The 14,910-nt window shown below is 46.0% G+C and overlaps 1 protein-coding gene across 1 annotated transcript in view; it reads left to right on the top strand.

Annotated features, from left to right (window-relative positions):
- Window positions 1-14,910, top strand: part of ELP3 (elongator acetyltransferase complex subunit 3) — a 200,674-nt gene that overhangs the window by 109,002 nt on the left and 76,762 nt on the right. Inside the window, exon 9 of the mRNA XM_077489256.1 lies at window positions 9,349-9,475. Coding sequence (XP_077345382.1) covers window positions 9,349-9,475 — 127 coding nt within the window. The remainder of the gene's footprint in view (window positions 1-9,348; window positions 9,476-14,910) is intronic.

Genomic DNA, 14,910 nt, shown 5'->3' with positions numbered 1-14,910 from the left:
ATTAAGGGGTTAACTGTTCCAGAGTTAGTGTTTCTAACTGTATGGGGATAGGACTTACTAGAGGAAGAGATATATCATTGTTCCTACTAAATAGGAACAAACAATATGTCTCTTCTCCCCTGACAGAACAGGGATTTGTGTGTTTACATGCGCATCAGGTCCCCTGCTGTGCAGCGCCCCCTCCTCCCCCGGGGGCTCTTAAAGGGTACAACATACCCATACAGGGTTTTGCTAAGCACAAGGGCGTACCTAGGGCATTTGGCACCCAGGGTGGATCCTATTTCTGCCACCCCCCGACAAAATCTCAGGTCGCGAATCGTGACGCTTAGAAATGAGCAGGAGCTTCTTTTGAGCGGCCGTGTGTTATTTGCCGTGACTGCAGCTGAATTTATGAAGGTTAGAGTATTATAGGGGCAGGTTAGGACTGTATAGGGTATTATAGGGGCAGGTTAGGGCTTTATAGGGGCAGGTTAGGGCAGTATACAGCGACAATGTACTCCCTTACAGCATAGCTGCCGATACAGACACTCGCAGCTCCTGTGTGCTCTTCTTTCTCCTCCAGAATCAACCAGTGAGCGAGTCGTTGGGAGGAGTGGAGGAGGCAGCCACCCCCCTGGCTTCGCCCACCAACTCCAGCTACCTGGACAGCCTGCCCGATTGGATAACTGGGGGAGACAGGCAGCCCCCCTGCCGACCCGATGCACTTCTGATGCATTGCTTACAAAGCTGAGAAATTGCAGGGGCGCCCCTCATTATGACGGCCCTGCTGCAATCTCATCTCAGATTAAACACCCCCCTGACTGACAGCCCCCTAATTTGCGGCACCCGGTCCTCTTCACCATGTCTAGATGCCTAAATGCATTGATTTGCTGCCATGCGATTGGCTGATTAGCAATTTGTGTTACCAAGCAGTCTGGTCTTCAGTGTCTAAAACAAGGTTTCTCAACCAGGGTTCCATGGAACCATCGGGTTCCTCTAGAAGTTTCTAGGGTTTCCTTGAGCAATGAGTAATTTCTGTCTCTCTGAGAAGTTCCCACTGACACCATTGATCTTTTTAGCTATTTATAAGGAGGGAATTCTTCCCAATACCACAAGTGTAAGGAGCATTCTTCCCACTGACCATCACAATAATGTATCATGACTTGTGGATATAGTAAATGTAGCAGGGGATCCTTGAGCCCAGAAAGTTATTTCAAGGGTTCCTCTGTTAAAAAGGTTGAGAAAGGCTGGTCTATAACATGAGTTAGTTGTGTATCAAAACACTCACACCCATGGTGTAGGACAGGGATATGCAATTAGCGGAACTCCAGCTGTTGCAGAACTACAAGTCCCATGAGGTACAGCAAGATTCTAACAGCCACAAGCATGACACCCAGAGGCAGAGGCATGATGGGACTTGTAGTTTTGCAACAGCTGGAGGTCCGCTAATTGCATATCCCTGGTGTAGGACGTGTAAGTGGAGTGATACGTCTGCCTTATCCAGGTTTTCCTTTAAACAGCAACAAGTATCCTTCGTAAGATAGACGAAAAACAAGCTCTGGACTGCCGCACTCTTCAGGAGACCACTTTCTTTTATTGGAAAATCACATCACAGCTCCACAAACACAGCGAACCAGGAAAAATTGCTGATGTTTCGTGCGAAACGTCAGCAATTTTTCCTTGTTCGCTGTGTTTGTGGAGCTGTGATTTTCCAATAAAAGAAAGTGGTCTCCTGAAGAGTGCGGCAGTCCAGAGCTTGTTTTTCGTTTGTTGCTAGTGGTAATAGCCAGCACCTGTGGCTTTCCATCCGAAGAGACAGTTTACAGCCTGCATGTGTGCTCCTGGAGCGGTGAGATGCCTTCTCCTTCGTAAGATGTATCTCTTGGAGGCCGATTATTGCAGGACAATATTTTCGCAATGTGGAGGAAACCATAGTCTTCCTAAGAGGGCTCTGCAACCCCCTCACATTCCATGAAACTAGGGAGATGACAGTCATAACAGTGAGCGGTCCTTATTACAGGAAGTTTCCCACTGGATTACAGCTCGGATCTGGAATAAATGCGCAAAGTTCATTGAGATGCTAGGAAGAATACACAACTCTTTTTTTTTTTTTTTGTTTTTGTTTTTTTGTTTTTTTTACTTGGACAACATTTGCCTTTCATGGAGTTAAGCCCTAATGCTTACCTCTAGAGTCTAAAGCATTTGTTTTGATGATAATCAGTTGGTAGGAAAGTTCCACTTCTCAATTACCAATCAGGAATATGCGTTGGAAGCGTTGTGGGTGGCAGCGGTCATTATTGTTGAGTGTCTTTGTCTGGGTAAAAGCCAAACAGTACGGGGCGGCCATGTCCATCAGTTAAAGCAATTCGTATCCCATTGTTTTGTGCCTCTTCCAGTGATGCATTCCATCTCTCGTTCTGCATTTTCAGGGTAATTGGCCTAATTAAATGAGAGGCAATTTGGCTTCACGGCGCAATTTCTGGTCTTTTTTAAAAGCGAAAAATTGTTTATTGGTTTTATTAATATTACAGTGATAGTTAGGAGAATGGCTTTTATATAGAAAATAGGACTCTGTAGTCACGAGGAAAGTACTATGCGTATGGGTTAAGTTCTCATCACGGTAGGGCTGTTCTCATAAAAGTAATAGGACATCTACATTGGTCTCCTCAGAACAAAGGGCTGCCAAATGATGTATTTGTAATGGGGGTAGATGAGCTGACTTTCCAAAAAAGCATGATGGCTTTGTGCCCTGTTGGCCTACCTGCATCCTGCGGGGCCTTATGCAGCCCTTCGGCACATATTGTGGGACCCTCTGGGCCTCTGAAGACAGCAGTCTGAGTTCTCCTTGGGTGCTTCCTCAAGACAGTGAAGGAAAACTTTTATAATGACGGTTAAACGGCTCGGTCTTTTTACTTTCAGTGTTATATTTTTTTCTTCTTTTTTTTTTTTCCCCCCCATTTCTGTGTTTTTTTCTCTCCTCTATGATTCTCTTTTCTAATAGATCTTGCTGAAAGAAATATCAGATGTGACACAATGTAATTTTAAGGGGGCTGTGTGGAAGCATCAATTTGGGTTGTAATAGCAATGATTCCTAGCAGTCTCCTGTAAGGTCTCTCAAGCCTATAACTGTCTCCTGAAGCATGTCTCCATTCTCCATCAACTTTTATATCACGTTCACACTCTCTGACCATCTCCTGTCTCATGTCTGCACTCTCTGACCATCTCCTGTCTCATGTCTGCACTCTCTGACCATCTCCTGTCTCATGTCTGCACTCTGACCATCTCCTGTCTCATGTCTGCAGTCTCTGACCATCTCCTGTATCATGTCTGCAGTCTCTGACCATCTCCTGTATCATGTCTGCAGTATCTGGCCATCTCCTATCTCATGTCTGCAGTATCTGGCCATCTTCTGTCTCATGTCTGCAGTCTCTGACCATCTCCTGTATCATGTCTGCAGTATCTGGCCATCTCCTATCTCATGTCTGCAGTCTCTGACCATCTCCTGTCTCATGTCTGCACTCTCTGACCATCTCCTGTATCATGTCTGCAGTCTCTGACCATCTCCTGTATCATGTCTGCAGTATCTGGCCATCTCCTATCTCAGGGCTGCAGTCTCTGACCATCTGCTGTCTCATGTCTGCAGTCTCTGACCATCTGCTGTCTCATGTCTGCAGTCTCTGACCATCTGCTCTGTCATGTCTGCAGCCTCTGACCCACTCCTGTATCAAGTCCATCTATACTTTTCATCACCATGATGTAAGCAATTTTGAATCTTCTACACTGTTTTGCCACAAATAAAAGGTGTTATTCGGAGTGCGGCCATTCAGCTGTTTTCTTTCATATTCTACACCATTGCAGAGCCTGCACATGAAGTTGTGAATGGGGAGGGCGGTTACTAGAGACACCAACACGCTTTGCGTGGCATCGCTACATCATCTCCTAAATCATGTTTGCAGTATCTGACCATCTCATGTCTGCAGTCTCTGACCGTCTCCTGTGTCATGTCTGCAGTCTCTGACCGTCTCCTGTGTCATGTCTGCAGTCTCTGACCCTCTCCTGTGTCATGTCTGCAGTCTCTGACCCTCTCCTGTGTCATGTCTGCAGTCTCTGACCCTCTCCTGTGTCATGTCTGCAGTCTCTGACCCTCTCCTGTGTCATGTCTGCAGTCTCTGACCCTCTCCTGTGTCATGTCTGCAGTCTCTGACCCTCTCCTGTGTCATGTCTGCAGTCTCTGACCCTCTCCTGTGTCATGTCTGCAGTCTCTGACCCTCTCCTGTGTCATGTCTGCAGTCTCTGACCCTCTCCTGTGTCATGTCTGCAGTCTCTGACCATCTCCTGTATCATGTCTGCAGTATCTGGCCATCTCCTATCTCATGTCTGCAGTATCTGGCCATCTCCTGTCTCATGTCTGCAGTCTCTGACCATCTCCTGTATCATGTCTGCAGTATCTGGCCATCTCCTATCTCATGTCTGCAGTCTCTGACCATCTCCTGTCTCATGTCTGCACTCTCTGACCATCTCCTGTATCATGTCTGCAGTCTCTGACCATCTCCTGTATCATGGCTGCAGTCTCTGACCATCTGCTGTCTCATGTCTGCAGTCTCTGACCATCTGCTGTCTCATGTCTGCAGTCTCTGACCATCTGCTGTCTCATGTCTGCAGTCTCTGACCATCTGCTCTGTCATGTCTGCAGTCTCTGACCGTCTCCTGTCTCATGTCTGCAGCCTCTGACCCACTCCTGTATCAAGTCCATCTATACTTTTCATCACCATGATGTAAGCAATTTTGAATCTTCTACACTGTTTTGCCACAAATAAAAGGTGTTATTCGGAGTGCGGCCATTCAGCTGTTTTCTTTCATATTCTACACCATTGCAGAGCCTGCACATGAAGTTGTGAATGGGGAGGGCGGTTACTAGAGACACCAACACGCTTTGCGTGGCATCGCTACATCATCTCCTAAATCATGTTTGCAGTATCTGACCATCTCATGTCTGCAGTATCTGGCCATCTCCTATCTCAGGGCTGCAGTCTCTGACCATCTGCTGTCTCATGTCTGCAGTCTCTGACCATCTGCTGTCTCATGTCTGCAGTCTCTGACCATCTGCTCTGTCATGTCTGCAGTCTCTGACCGTCTCCTGTCTCATGTCTGCAGCCTCTGACCCACTCCTGTATCAAGTCCATCTATACTTTTCATCACCATGATGTAAGCAATTTTGAATCTTCTACACTGTTTTGCCACAAATAAAAGGTGTTATTCGGAGTGCGGCCATTCAGCTGTTTTCTTTCATATTCTACACCATTGCAGAGCCTGCACATGAAGTTGTGAATGGGGAGGGCGGTTACTAGAGACACCAACACGCTTTGCGTGGCATCGCTACATCATCTCCTAAATCATGTTTGCAGTATCTGACCATCTCATGTCTGCAGTCTCTGACCGTCTCCTGTGTCATGTCTGCAGTCTCTGACCCTCTCCTGTGTCATGTCTGCAGTCTCTGACCCTCTCCTGTGTCATGTCTGCAGTCTCTGACCCTCTCCTGTGTCATGTCTGCAGTCTCTGACCCTCTCCTGTGTCATGTCTGCAGTCTCTGACCCTCTCCTGTGTCATGTCTGCAGTCTCTGACCCTCTCCTGTGTCATGTCTGCAGTCTCTGACCCTCTCCTGTGTCATGTCTGCAGTCTCTGACCCTCTCCTGTGTCATGTCTGCAGTCTCTGACCCTCTCCTGTGTCATGTCTGCAGTCTCTGACCGGCTCCTGTATCATGTCTGCAGTCTCTGACCGGTCCTGTATCATGTCTGCAGTCTCTGACCGGCTCCTGTATCATGTCTGCAGTCTCTGACCGGCTCCTGTATCATGTCTGCAGTCTCTGACCGTTTCCTGTATCATGTCTGCAGTCTCTAACCGTCTCCTGTATCATGTCTGCAGTCTCTGACCATCTCCTCTATCATGTCTGCAGTTTGACTAAAAATATTTGAAACACGGGGATTAAAAACCATAAGGTTGGCAATATATTTTTGGTGTTGGCCCCTTGTACATGCACAAGTCTTTCTGCTTTTAGCACTCCTCTAAAGCATCAGCACATACTAATTTCGCAAACCAGCTGCAGTAGATGTCTAGAGAGATGGAGGTTACTGTAAATGCATGATCGCATATAGAGCCCCGCATCATTAACGTTCCATGCTTAGTCCGATAGAAAGCTTGTTTTCAATCACATAATGACTGTTGGTGACGGGTGATTGTAGATATTGATTGAGAAAGAGAGAGTATAGACATTGAGCATATATATTAATGGGCTTTTCATTGTCTGCAACATAACATGAAAGGTTAACCTTGACAACACCCTTGGGAATAATCATGGCCTTGTTTTATTAGGTAAAAAAACAAATAAATCTAGTACCCCAGCCTTTTTCAACCTTTTTACCCAGGAGGAACCCTTAAAGTCTCAGGAACCCCTTCTAAAATGTACTCATTGGTGATCGGAGGGAAGAATGCTCCTTACATTGGTGATCAGTGGGAAGAATGTTCCTTACATTGGTGATCAGTGAGAAGAATGTTCCTTACATTGGTGATCAGTGAGAAGAATGTCCCTTACATTGGTGATCAGTGGGAAGAATGTTCCTTACATTGGTGATCAGTGGGAAGAATGCTCCTTACATTGGTGATCAGTGGGAAGAATGCTCCTTACAATGGTGATCAGTGGGAAGAATGTCCCTTACATTGGTGATCAGTGGGAAGAATGTCCCTTACATTGGTGATCAGTGGGAAGAATGTTCCTTGCATTGGTGATCAGTGGGAAGAATGTCCCTTACATTGGTGATCAGTGGGAAGAATGTTCCTTACATTGGTGATCAGTGGGAAGAATGTTCCTTACATTGGTGATCAGTGGGAAGAATGTCCCTTACATTGGTGATCAGTGGGAAGAATGTCCCTTACATTGGTGATCAGTGGGAAGAATGTCCCTTACATTGGTGATCAGTGGGAAGAATGTTCCTTACATTGGTGATCAGTGGGAAGAATGTTCCTTACATTGGTGATCAGTGGGAAGAATGTTCCTTACATTGGTGATCAGTGGGAAGAATGTTCCTTACATTGGTGATCAGTGTGAAGAATTTCCCTTACATTGGTGGTCACTGGGAAGAATGTCCCATACATTGGTGGTCAGTGGGAAGAATGCTCCTTACATCTCTGGGACCCCTGCCAATCATGTCTACATGTACAGCATGTTGGCGTTAACATTAAATTCAGATATAAGAAAAAATAAAAGGATAGGGAATGTCAGAATCGGCAGGAATGCTCCTCACATTGGTGGTCAGTGGAAAAATGTTCCTTATATTGGTGATCAGTAGGAAGAATGTTCCATCGATTGATGGTCAGTGGGAAGAATGCTCCTTACATTGGTGGTCAGTGGGAAGAATGCTCCTTACATTGGTGATCAGTGGGAAGAATGTCCCTTACATTGGTGGTCAGTGGGAAGAATGCTCCTTACATTGGTGGTCAGTGGGAAGAATGCTCCTTAAATTGGTCAGTGGGAAGAACGTCCCTTACATTAGTGGTCAGTGGGAAGAATGTCTCTTACATTGGTGATCAGTGGGAAGAATGTCTCTTACATTGGTGATCAGTGGGAAGAATGTCCCTTACATTGGTGTTCAGTGAGAAGAATGTCCCTTACATTGGTGATCAGTGGGAAGAATGTTCCTTACATTGGTGATCAGTGGGAAGAATGTCCCTTACATTGGTGATCAGTGGGAAGAATGTCCCTTACATTGGTGATCAGTGGGAAGAATGTGCCTTACGTTGGTGATCAGTGGAAAGATTGTCCCTTACATTGGTGATCAGTGAGAAGAATAGGACCAAATAGGACATGAGCAGCAGAGGATTGCGACAGCATGTGCAGTGGGGGAGAGCAGAGAGTTTGACAGCATTTGCAGGAGAGGAGAGCAGAAAGTATAACAGCATGTGCAGGAGAGGGGAGTGGAAGAGAGCAGAGATTATGCCAGCTTGTGTAGGCGAGGAGAGCAGAGAATATGACCAAATGTGCAGCAGAGGTGGGCAAAGTATCAGAGGATGTGCAAGAGAGGAGATCATATAGTATGACAGATTTGCCGGAGAGGAAAGTAGAGGAGTATGAGAGGATGTAGAGGAGAGCGGAGAATAGTGTGTGAATGAGAACAGAGAATGTGATTGAGTGTGGTGAAGTGCAGACAGTATGAGAGGATGCGCAAGAGAGGAGAGTAAAAAAAAGCATAGCATAGGACAGGATGTGCAGGAGAGGAGAGCAGAGAGTATGACCGCATGTATAGGAAGAGAGAAGAGAGTATGACAAGATGTACAGGAGAGCAGAGATTATAACAGCATGTGCAGGATAGAAGAGTGGAGGAGAGAAAAGAATATGACCACATTTGCAAGAAGAGAGCAAGGATGTGCAGGAGAGCAGAGAGTATGACAGGATGTACAGGAGAAGAGTGTGGATGAGAACCGAGGATATGACAGAGTGTGGTGAAGAGCAGAGGGTATGAGAGGATATTCAGGAAAGGAGAGTGGAGAAAAGCAGAGTATGACAAGACGTTCCGGAGAGGAGAGCAGAGAGTATGACCGGACATGCAGGAGAAGAGAGCAGAGAGTAGGACAGGATGTGCAGGAGAAGAGAGCAGAGAGTAGGACCGGATGTGCAGGAGAGCGAAGAGTTTGACCGGATGTGCAGGAAAGCAGAGGGTATGGCAGTATGGGTAGGAATGGAGAGCAGAGCAAACATTATGACAGCTTGTACTTGAGTGGAGAAGAGCAGAGTATGACCGCACAAGCAGGAGGGGCGAGCAGAGGTTATAGCAGCATGGGCAGGAGAGGAGTGTAGAGGATATTACCAGGCAGTGTGTGCAGGAGAGGAGTTGAGACGTTATGAAGGAGGTCAGTATAGGCAGGAGAGGAGATGAGACATTTTAAAGGTGGTCAGTGTAGGTAAGAGAGGAGATAAGTTGTTATGAAGGTGGTCAGTATAGACGAGTGGCGTGTAGAAGGTATAAGGGCTGCTAGTATGTGCAGAATGTGGTGTAATACACCAGGCATTTATTTGAGCGCAGAGCAATCTGTAGGTCCCACCAGAGGGGAGCCCATTGGTCTAGAGTTAATAGTAGCATGTTTACTTGCAATACTTTAGGAAGTAGAATGTTTATTTTCCATTCCTGTGTGTCAGTGAGGACAAGCTCTGTTCATTAAAGGCAAAAAAGTGATGCGGTTTTCTCTAAAACAAAAAGCGCCATGTATCAGAATGCCCATGTGATCTTGTACTAATTTCGTTCCATCTGTAAGTAGAAGACCAGATCTGAAATGTACGACTGTTGATGTAAATGTTCTTATTTTCTTCCTTTCTCAGGGGTCACACAGTGAAAGCGGTGTGCGAGTCGTTCCACATGTCCAAAGACGCCGGGTTTAAAGTTGTATCTCACATGATGCCGGATCTGCCAAACATGGGCCTGGAAAGAGATATCGAGCAGTTCATTGTAAGTTACCAGATCCTATTTTTTATTTTTATTTTTTTGCCCAAACCAAGAGACGTATTAATGGCCAATGAATAAAAGGGGCAGGTCAGTGACAGTTTGGGGAGGAAAAGGCCAGATGATGCTGGATACCCTCTAGCCAGTAAATGAGGTGGGCTCGGACTTTCTGCAGCTTCTAATGTACACGTTAAAAGCTGTGTGCGGTGAAATCAGAGTAAGAAATTTCAGTACAGTGGAAGGAGCCTGTACAAAGCTGGAGTTAAGATTTGAGTATCAAAGTCTACAAAGGACCAACACGTTGCAGATTTAGGGACAGTGCATTGTGTAAAACTTCTGTTTGCTGTCTGGTGTTTTGTAAGTATGCCTTGGCCGAATTCTGCATTTTGGTTAGCAGATGGGGCAGATTTGCACCTAGAAATAGCGCTGCAACAAGGGGATAGACACATCGCTGTTGGAGGCACCTTTGGGGACAGGAGGTTGGAGACTTTCAACCAGGGGATAGACACCCCACCGGTGGAGCCACTTGTGGGGTCAGAGGGTTATAGAGTTTCAACCAAGGGATGGACACATCACCGTTGGGTCCACCTGTGGGGACAGAGATTTGGAAATGTAACCAGGGTATAGACACCTTATTGTTGGAGACTTTCTACCAGGGGGATAGACCCATCACTGTTAGGGGACCACTTGTGGGGACCAAGGGTTGTAGATTTTCAACAAGGGGATGGACACATCACCGTTGGAGGCACTTGTGGGAACAGCTGGTTGGAAGCTTTCAACTAGGATATAGACACATTTTTGGAGCCACCATTGGAAACAGAGGATTGGGGACTTTCAACCAGGAGATGTACACATCACTGTTGGAGCCACTTGTGGGGACATGGGGTTGTAGACTTTTAACCAGAGGATAGACTCATTGCTGTTGGAGCCACTTATGGGGACAGACAGTTGGAAACTTTCAATCATGGTATAGACACATCACTGTTGGAGCCACCGCTGGAAACAGAGGGTTGGAGACTTTCAACCAGGGGACAGATTGCCATTGGAGACTTTCCATGTTATTTGAGTAGGGGACAACGGTTTCCTGTGCATCAGTCTTGACATCAGAGGACCTACATCTGACAGAGCACAGGATAAAGGAAGTTCCCAGGACCAGTCCTGCAGCATGGAGGATCAAGTAAGTATGCTCCTCCATGTCCACTAGACTAGCTTTTGACCCTTGCAGTGTAGTCTTTTAACCTGGAGGTCAACTTTAACTTTCTTATAAAAAGAAATCTTAAGTAAAGGCCCTGGTTTTTTTTCGATTGAAAAAGCCCATGGCGTGCAAAACACACCCAAAAAACTTCCACCCGGTGCATAAAAAAAGTGCACACACATAAAGAGTGACACACTAAAAAGTGCAGACGGGTGTCTGATGTCCTCCACTAGGAAGGACCATACCCTGATCCCCCGGGGCGTTAGGCTCCAGACAGGGACTGAGGTACCAGACTCCTCAGTGGTCTTCCAGCCGAAGCCGGAAGACCTCCTTTCCCCGGGAGGACTGCCGAAAACAGAACCTCCTAGGTACTTGGTACTATGGGGCTTACCCGAAGGTAGGCCCCCCAATAGAGGTTGGACCAAGCCAGAAGGCCTATGTCCGCCCTCCCACAAGACTTTCAGGATAGGTCCGAGGACCGACACCCTACTCATCAAAACGTGCAGTGACAAACGTGACAAACACACACAAATAAAATAAATAAAAAGTGAGGAAGGGAAAGTGGAGAGGAGAGTGAAAAAGGAGGCCATTGTGCAATACAATGACCAGGCCCTCCGGCCAAAAGCCCTGTTTACTTGCCTAATTCTATAGTCATGTGTCAGGCCAGGTCCTAGGTCTTTTCTCTAGTGTCGGAAGGTCCAGTCCACAATGTCCATGTCACCTCGTTGTGACTTAGACCCTGTCCATAGGCTGCCACAACTGATCATTTTGAGATTCAGCAGCACCTAGGAGGGACATCATACAAGGGACAGGCACAAAAATTGCTCATGAAAGAGAGGGAATAGTCGCTTTAGACCATTGGCCTCCTCTACTGGAGACAGGTTAGCTAAGTGTAGGGGAGGATGAGTGGAAAATGGACCCTCTTTTTTTTGGGTGGGGGGGGTGGTGGTTTGGCATGGAGTTGGGTTTTAACCTCATCCCCTTTCTTCCCGTAAACAGATTCAGACCAGACATACGCATGACTTTGTTTTGTTTATTACGGTTTGGCCGATTTTAGCATCAATGAGCCAGTGGGCGTTAAGGTCATCTTACCTGTCACAATGCTACCGCCCCGTAATTCCTGAGAGTCAGCTGCCCCTACAGAGTCTGGACTTTGCCACTTTAAATGGCCTTTAAACATAGGCTGCTGGTGGTGCCAGAGATAAGATAATTAAAGTAATAGGTTTCATGAATCATGGTTTCACTCAGACAGGATTAATGGCACTCGTGGTGGACCTGACACCTCATTCTCCTCTACCAGATAAACTCTGACTCTGTGGTGTCACACGAAAAGAGGGATGAGACGACACCTGTACCGTGACGGGCAGGAGGGGGAAGATGCTCATTAATCACCTCTTCTGTAAGACCTGGGACTGCTACACAAGAGACAGGAGTCAATAGAAGGATGTTGTTTAGAAGAGGCGCTTCCAGACTGAAGAATCTTATTGTCTAATCTGATTTCCCGTCACCTCCCAGCAAAGTCAACAATGTCCGCTATCCAGTCTGATGTGCTATGGTGACCTTGGCTCACTTATTGCATTGTGCTTTTCAGTGCTGTAAATACAGCTGCTTTCAGTGCAAAACTATTGTCCTTAGGCCTAATGTACATGGGACGTTTTAAAACTTTGTGATCGGGGGTGCCAATGCTCGTGTAAACACACAAATTCATGTTTTGTTCTGAGAGGAATGACTGAGTGTGTGTTCCTATTAGCTAGGAAGCAGGATCTGTCACTTCCTCTAGTCAGGGAGCCACCAGCATTGGCACCCCCGCTGCACGGGCCTTCTATCCCGCTCCCGCGAGCCGACATATAGCTACTACGGTTCGCGGGATTGTGCCTACCTGCCCGCAGTATGACGGCGGCTGGCCGGCAATCGGTTAAATGATAGAGACAGAATATCAACCAAAAATCCAGAAAAAACATTTGTAAACTGTTGTACTCCCCCCTAGTATGTATGATGCATGCATATTCTTAGCCCCCCCCCCCCCCCCCCCCAAGTGCATAACTTTACATCTATCAACATTAAACCGTATTTGCCACACAGTTGCCCAATTAAACAGTGCATTGAGGTCGGCTTGTAAATTGGAGACATCCTGTAAGGACGTTATTCCACTGCATAGCTTGGTGTCATCTGCAAAGACGGAAATGGTACTTTTAATCCCAGACCCAATATAATTTATAAAGATAATAAAAAGTTAAGGTCCCAACACTGAACCGTGGGGTACACCACTGAAAACCTTAGACCATTCAGAGTAAGAATCATTAACCACTACTCTCTGAATTCTGTCTTTTAGCAAGTTTTCTATCCATTTACAAACTGATATTTCCAAACCTGTAGACTTTACCTTACACATGAGCCGTGTGTGTGGAACTGTGTCAAACGCTTTTTCAAAATCCAAGTATATCACCTCCACCGCCACCCCTCTGTCCAAGGTTTTACTTACTACCTCATAAAAAGAAATCATTGTTAAACCAAGCTTGGTACCAGCTATAACAGCTGTGGAAGGATTTTTCGATAAGTGATCACTTATACAGTGAGGAAAAATAATTATTTGATCCCCTGCAGATTTTGTAAGATTGACCACTTATGAAGGGTCTATAATTTTTATCATAGGTGAACTTTAAATGATAGCGACAGAATATCAACTAAAAATCCAGAAAAAAAACACATAAAAACATTTGTTATAAATTGAGTTGCAGTTCAATGAGTAAAATAAGTATTTGCTCCCCTACCAACCAGAAATAATTCTGGCTCCCACAGATGTGCTCATGTGGTACACAAATTAGTCATGTCAATTTAAGAAGGTGCTCCTAACGACTACTCGTTATGTGTCTAAAAACACCTGTCCACAGAATCTTTCTTCCATTCAAACCTCACCACCATCATGGGCAAGACCAAAGAGCTTTCAAAGGAGGTCAGGTACACGATTGTAGACCTGTACAAGGCTGGAATGGGCCACAAGATCATCAGCAAGAAGCTTGATGAGAAGGAGACGACTGTTGACGTGATTATTCGCAAATGGAAGAAATACAAAATAACCATCAATCGCTCTCAGTCTTGAGTTCCATGCAAGATTTCGCCTCAGGAGATAAGGATGATCATGAGAAAAGTGAGGAATCAGCCCAGAACTACACGGATGGAGCTTGTGAATGATCTCAAGGCAGCTGGGACCACAATCGCTAAAAAAAACATTGGTAACACAATACACCTTCATGGATTAAAATCCTGCAGCGCCCGCAAGGTCTCCCTCCTCAAGAAGGCACATGTACAGGCCCGTCTGAAGTTTACAAAATGAACATCTAAATGATTCAGAGAAGGAATGGGAGAAAGTGCGGTGGTCAAATGAGACCAAAATGTAGCTCTTTGGCATTAACTCGACTTGCCCTGTTTGGAGGAAAAAAAATGTTGACTATGACCCTAAGAACGCCATCCTTACAGTCAAGCACGGAGGTGGAAACGTTATGCTTTGTGGCTGTTTCTTTGCTAAAGGTACAGGTCGATTTTGCCACATTGAGGGGCCAATAGACAGGGACATGTATTGTAAAATCTTGGATGAGAACCTTCTTCCCTCAGACAGAACACTGATGATGGGTTGTGCATGGCTCTTCCAGCATGATAATGACTCAAAGCATACTACCAAGGCAACAAAGGAGTGGCTCAAGAAGCACAGTAAGGTCATGGAGTGTCCTTGCCAGTCTCCAGACCTTCACCCTATAGAAAATGTATGGAGGAAGCTGAAACTTCAAGTTGCCAAGAGCCAGCCAAGAAACCTTAAGGATTTGTAGAAGATCTGTAAAGAAGAGTGGACCAAAATCCCTCCTGAGATATGTGCTAGCCTGGTAACCAACTACAAGAAATGTCTTTCCTCTGTGTTTGTCGACAAGGGTTTCTCCACCAAGTAGTAAGCCGTGTTTTGCTTGGGGATCAAATAGTTATTTTACTCACTAAACTGCAGCTCAATTTATAATATTTGTATTGTGTGTTTTTTCTGGAGTATCAGGAGTACTGGGGTCACTGGAGACAGAGGATCACTAAAAACACAAGCACTGGGTTCACTGGAGAGATAGAGTATTACTGGAGACTCTGGGCCACTGGGGCTTACTGGAGACTCTGGGACCACTGGGGCTCACTGGAGACTCTGGACCACTGGGGCTCACTGGAGACTCTGGACCACTGGGGCTCACTGGAGACTCGGGACCACTGGGGC

This window comes from Lithobates pipiens, unplaced genomic scaffold (genome assembly GCF_037356315.1).
Source record: "Lithobates pipiens isolate NorthernLeopardFrog02 unplaced genomic scaffold, aLitPip1_a1.2 Scaffold_18, whole genome shotgun sequence".
Classification (NCBI taxonomy): Eukaryota; Metazoa; Chordata; class Amphibia; order Anura; family Ranidae; genus Lithobates; species Lithobates pipiens.
The sequence above is the reverse complement of the archived record's forward strand: the minus strand, read 5'-3'. Positions and strand labels throughout refer to the sequence as shown.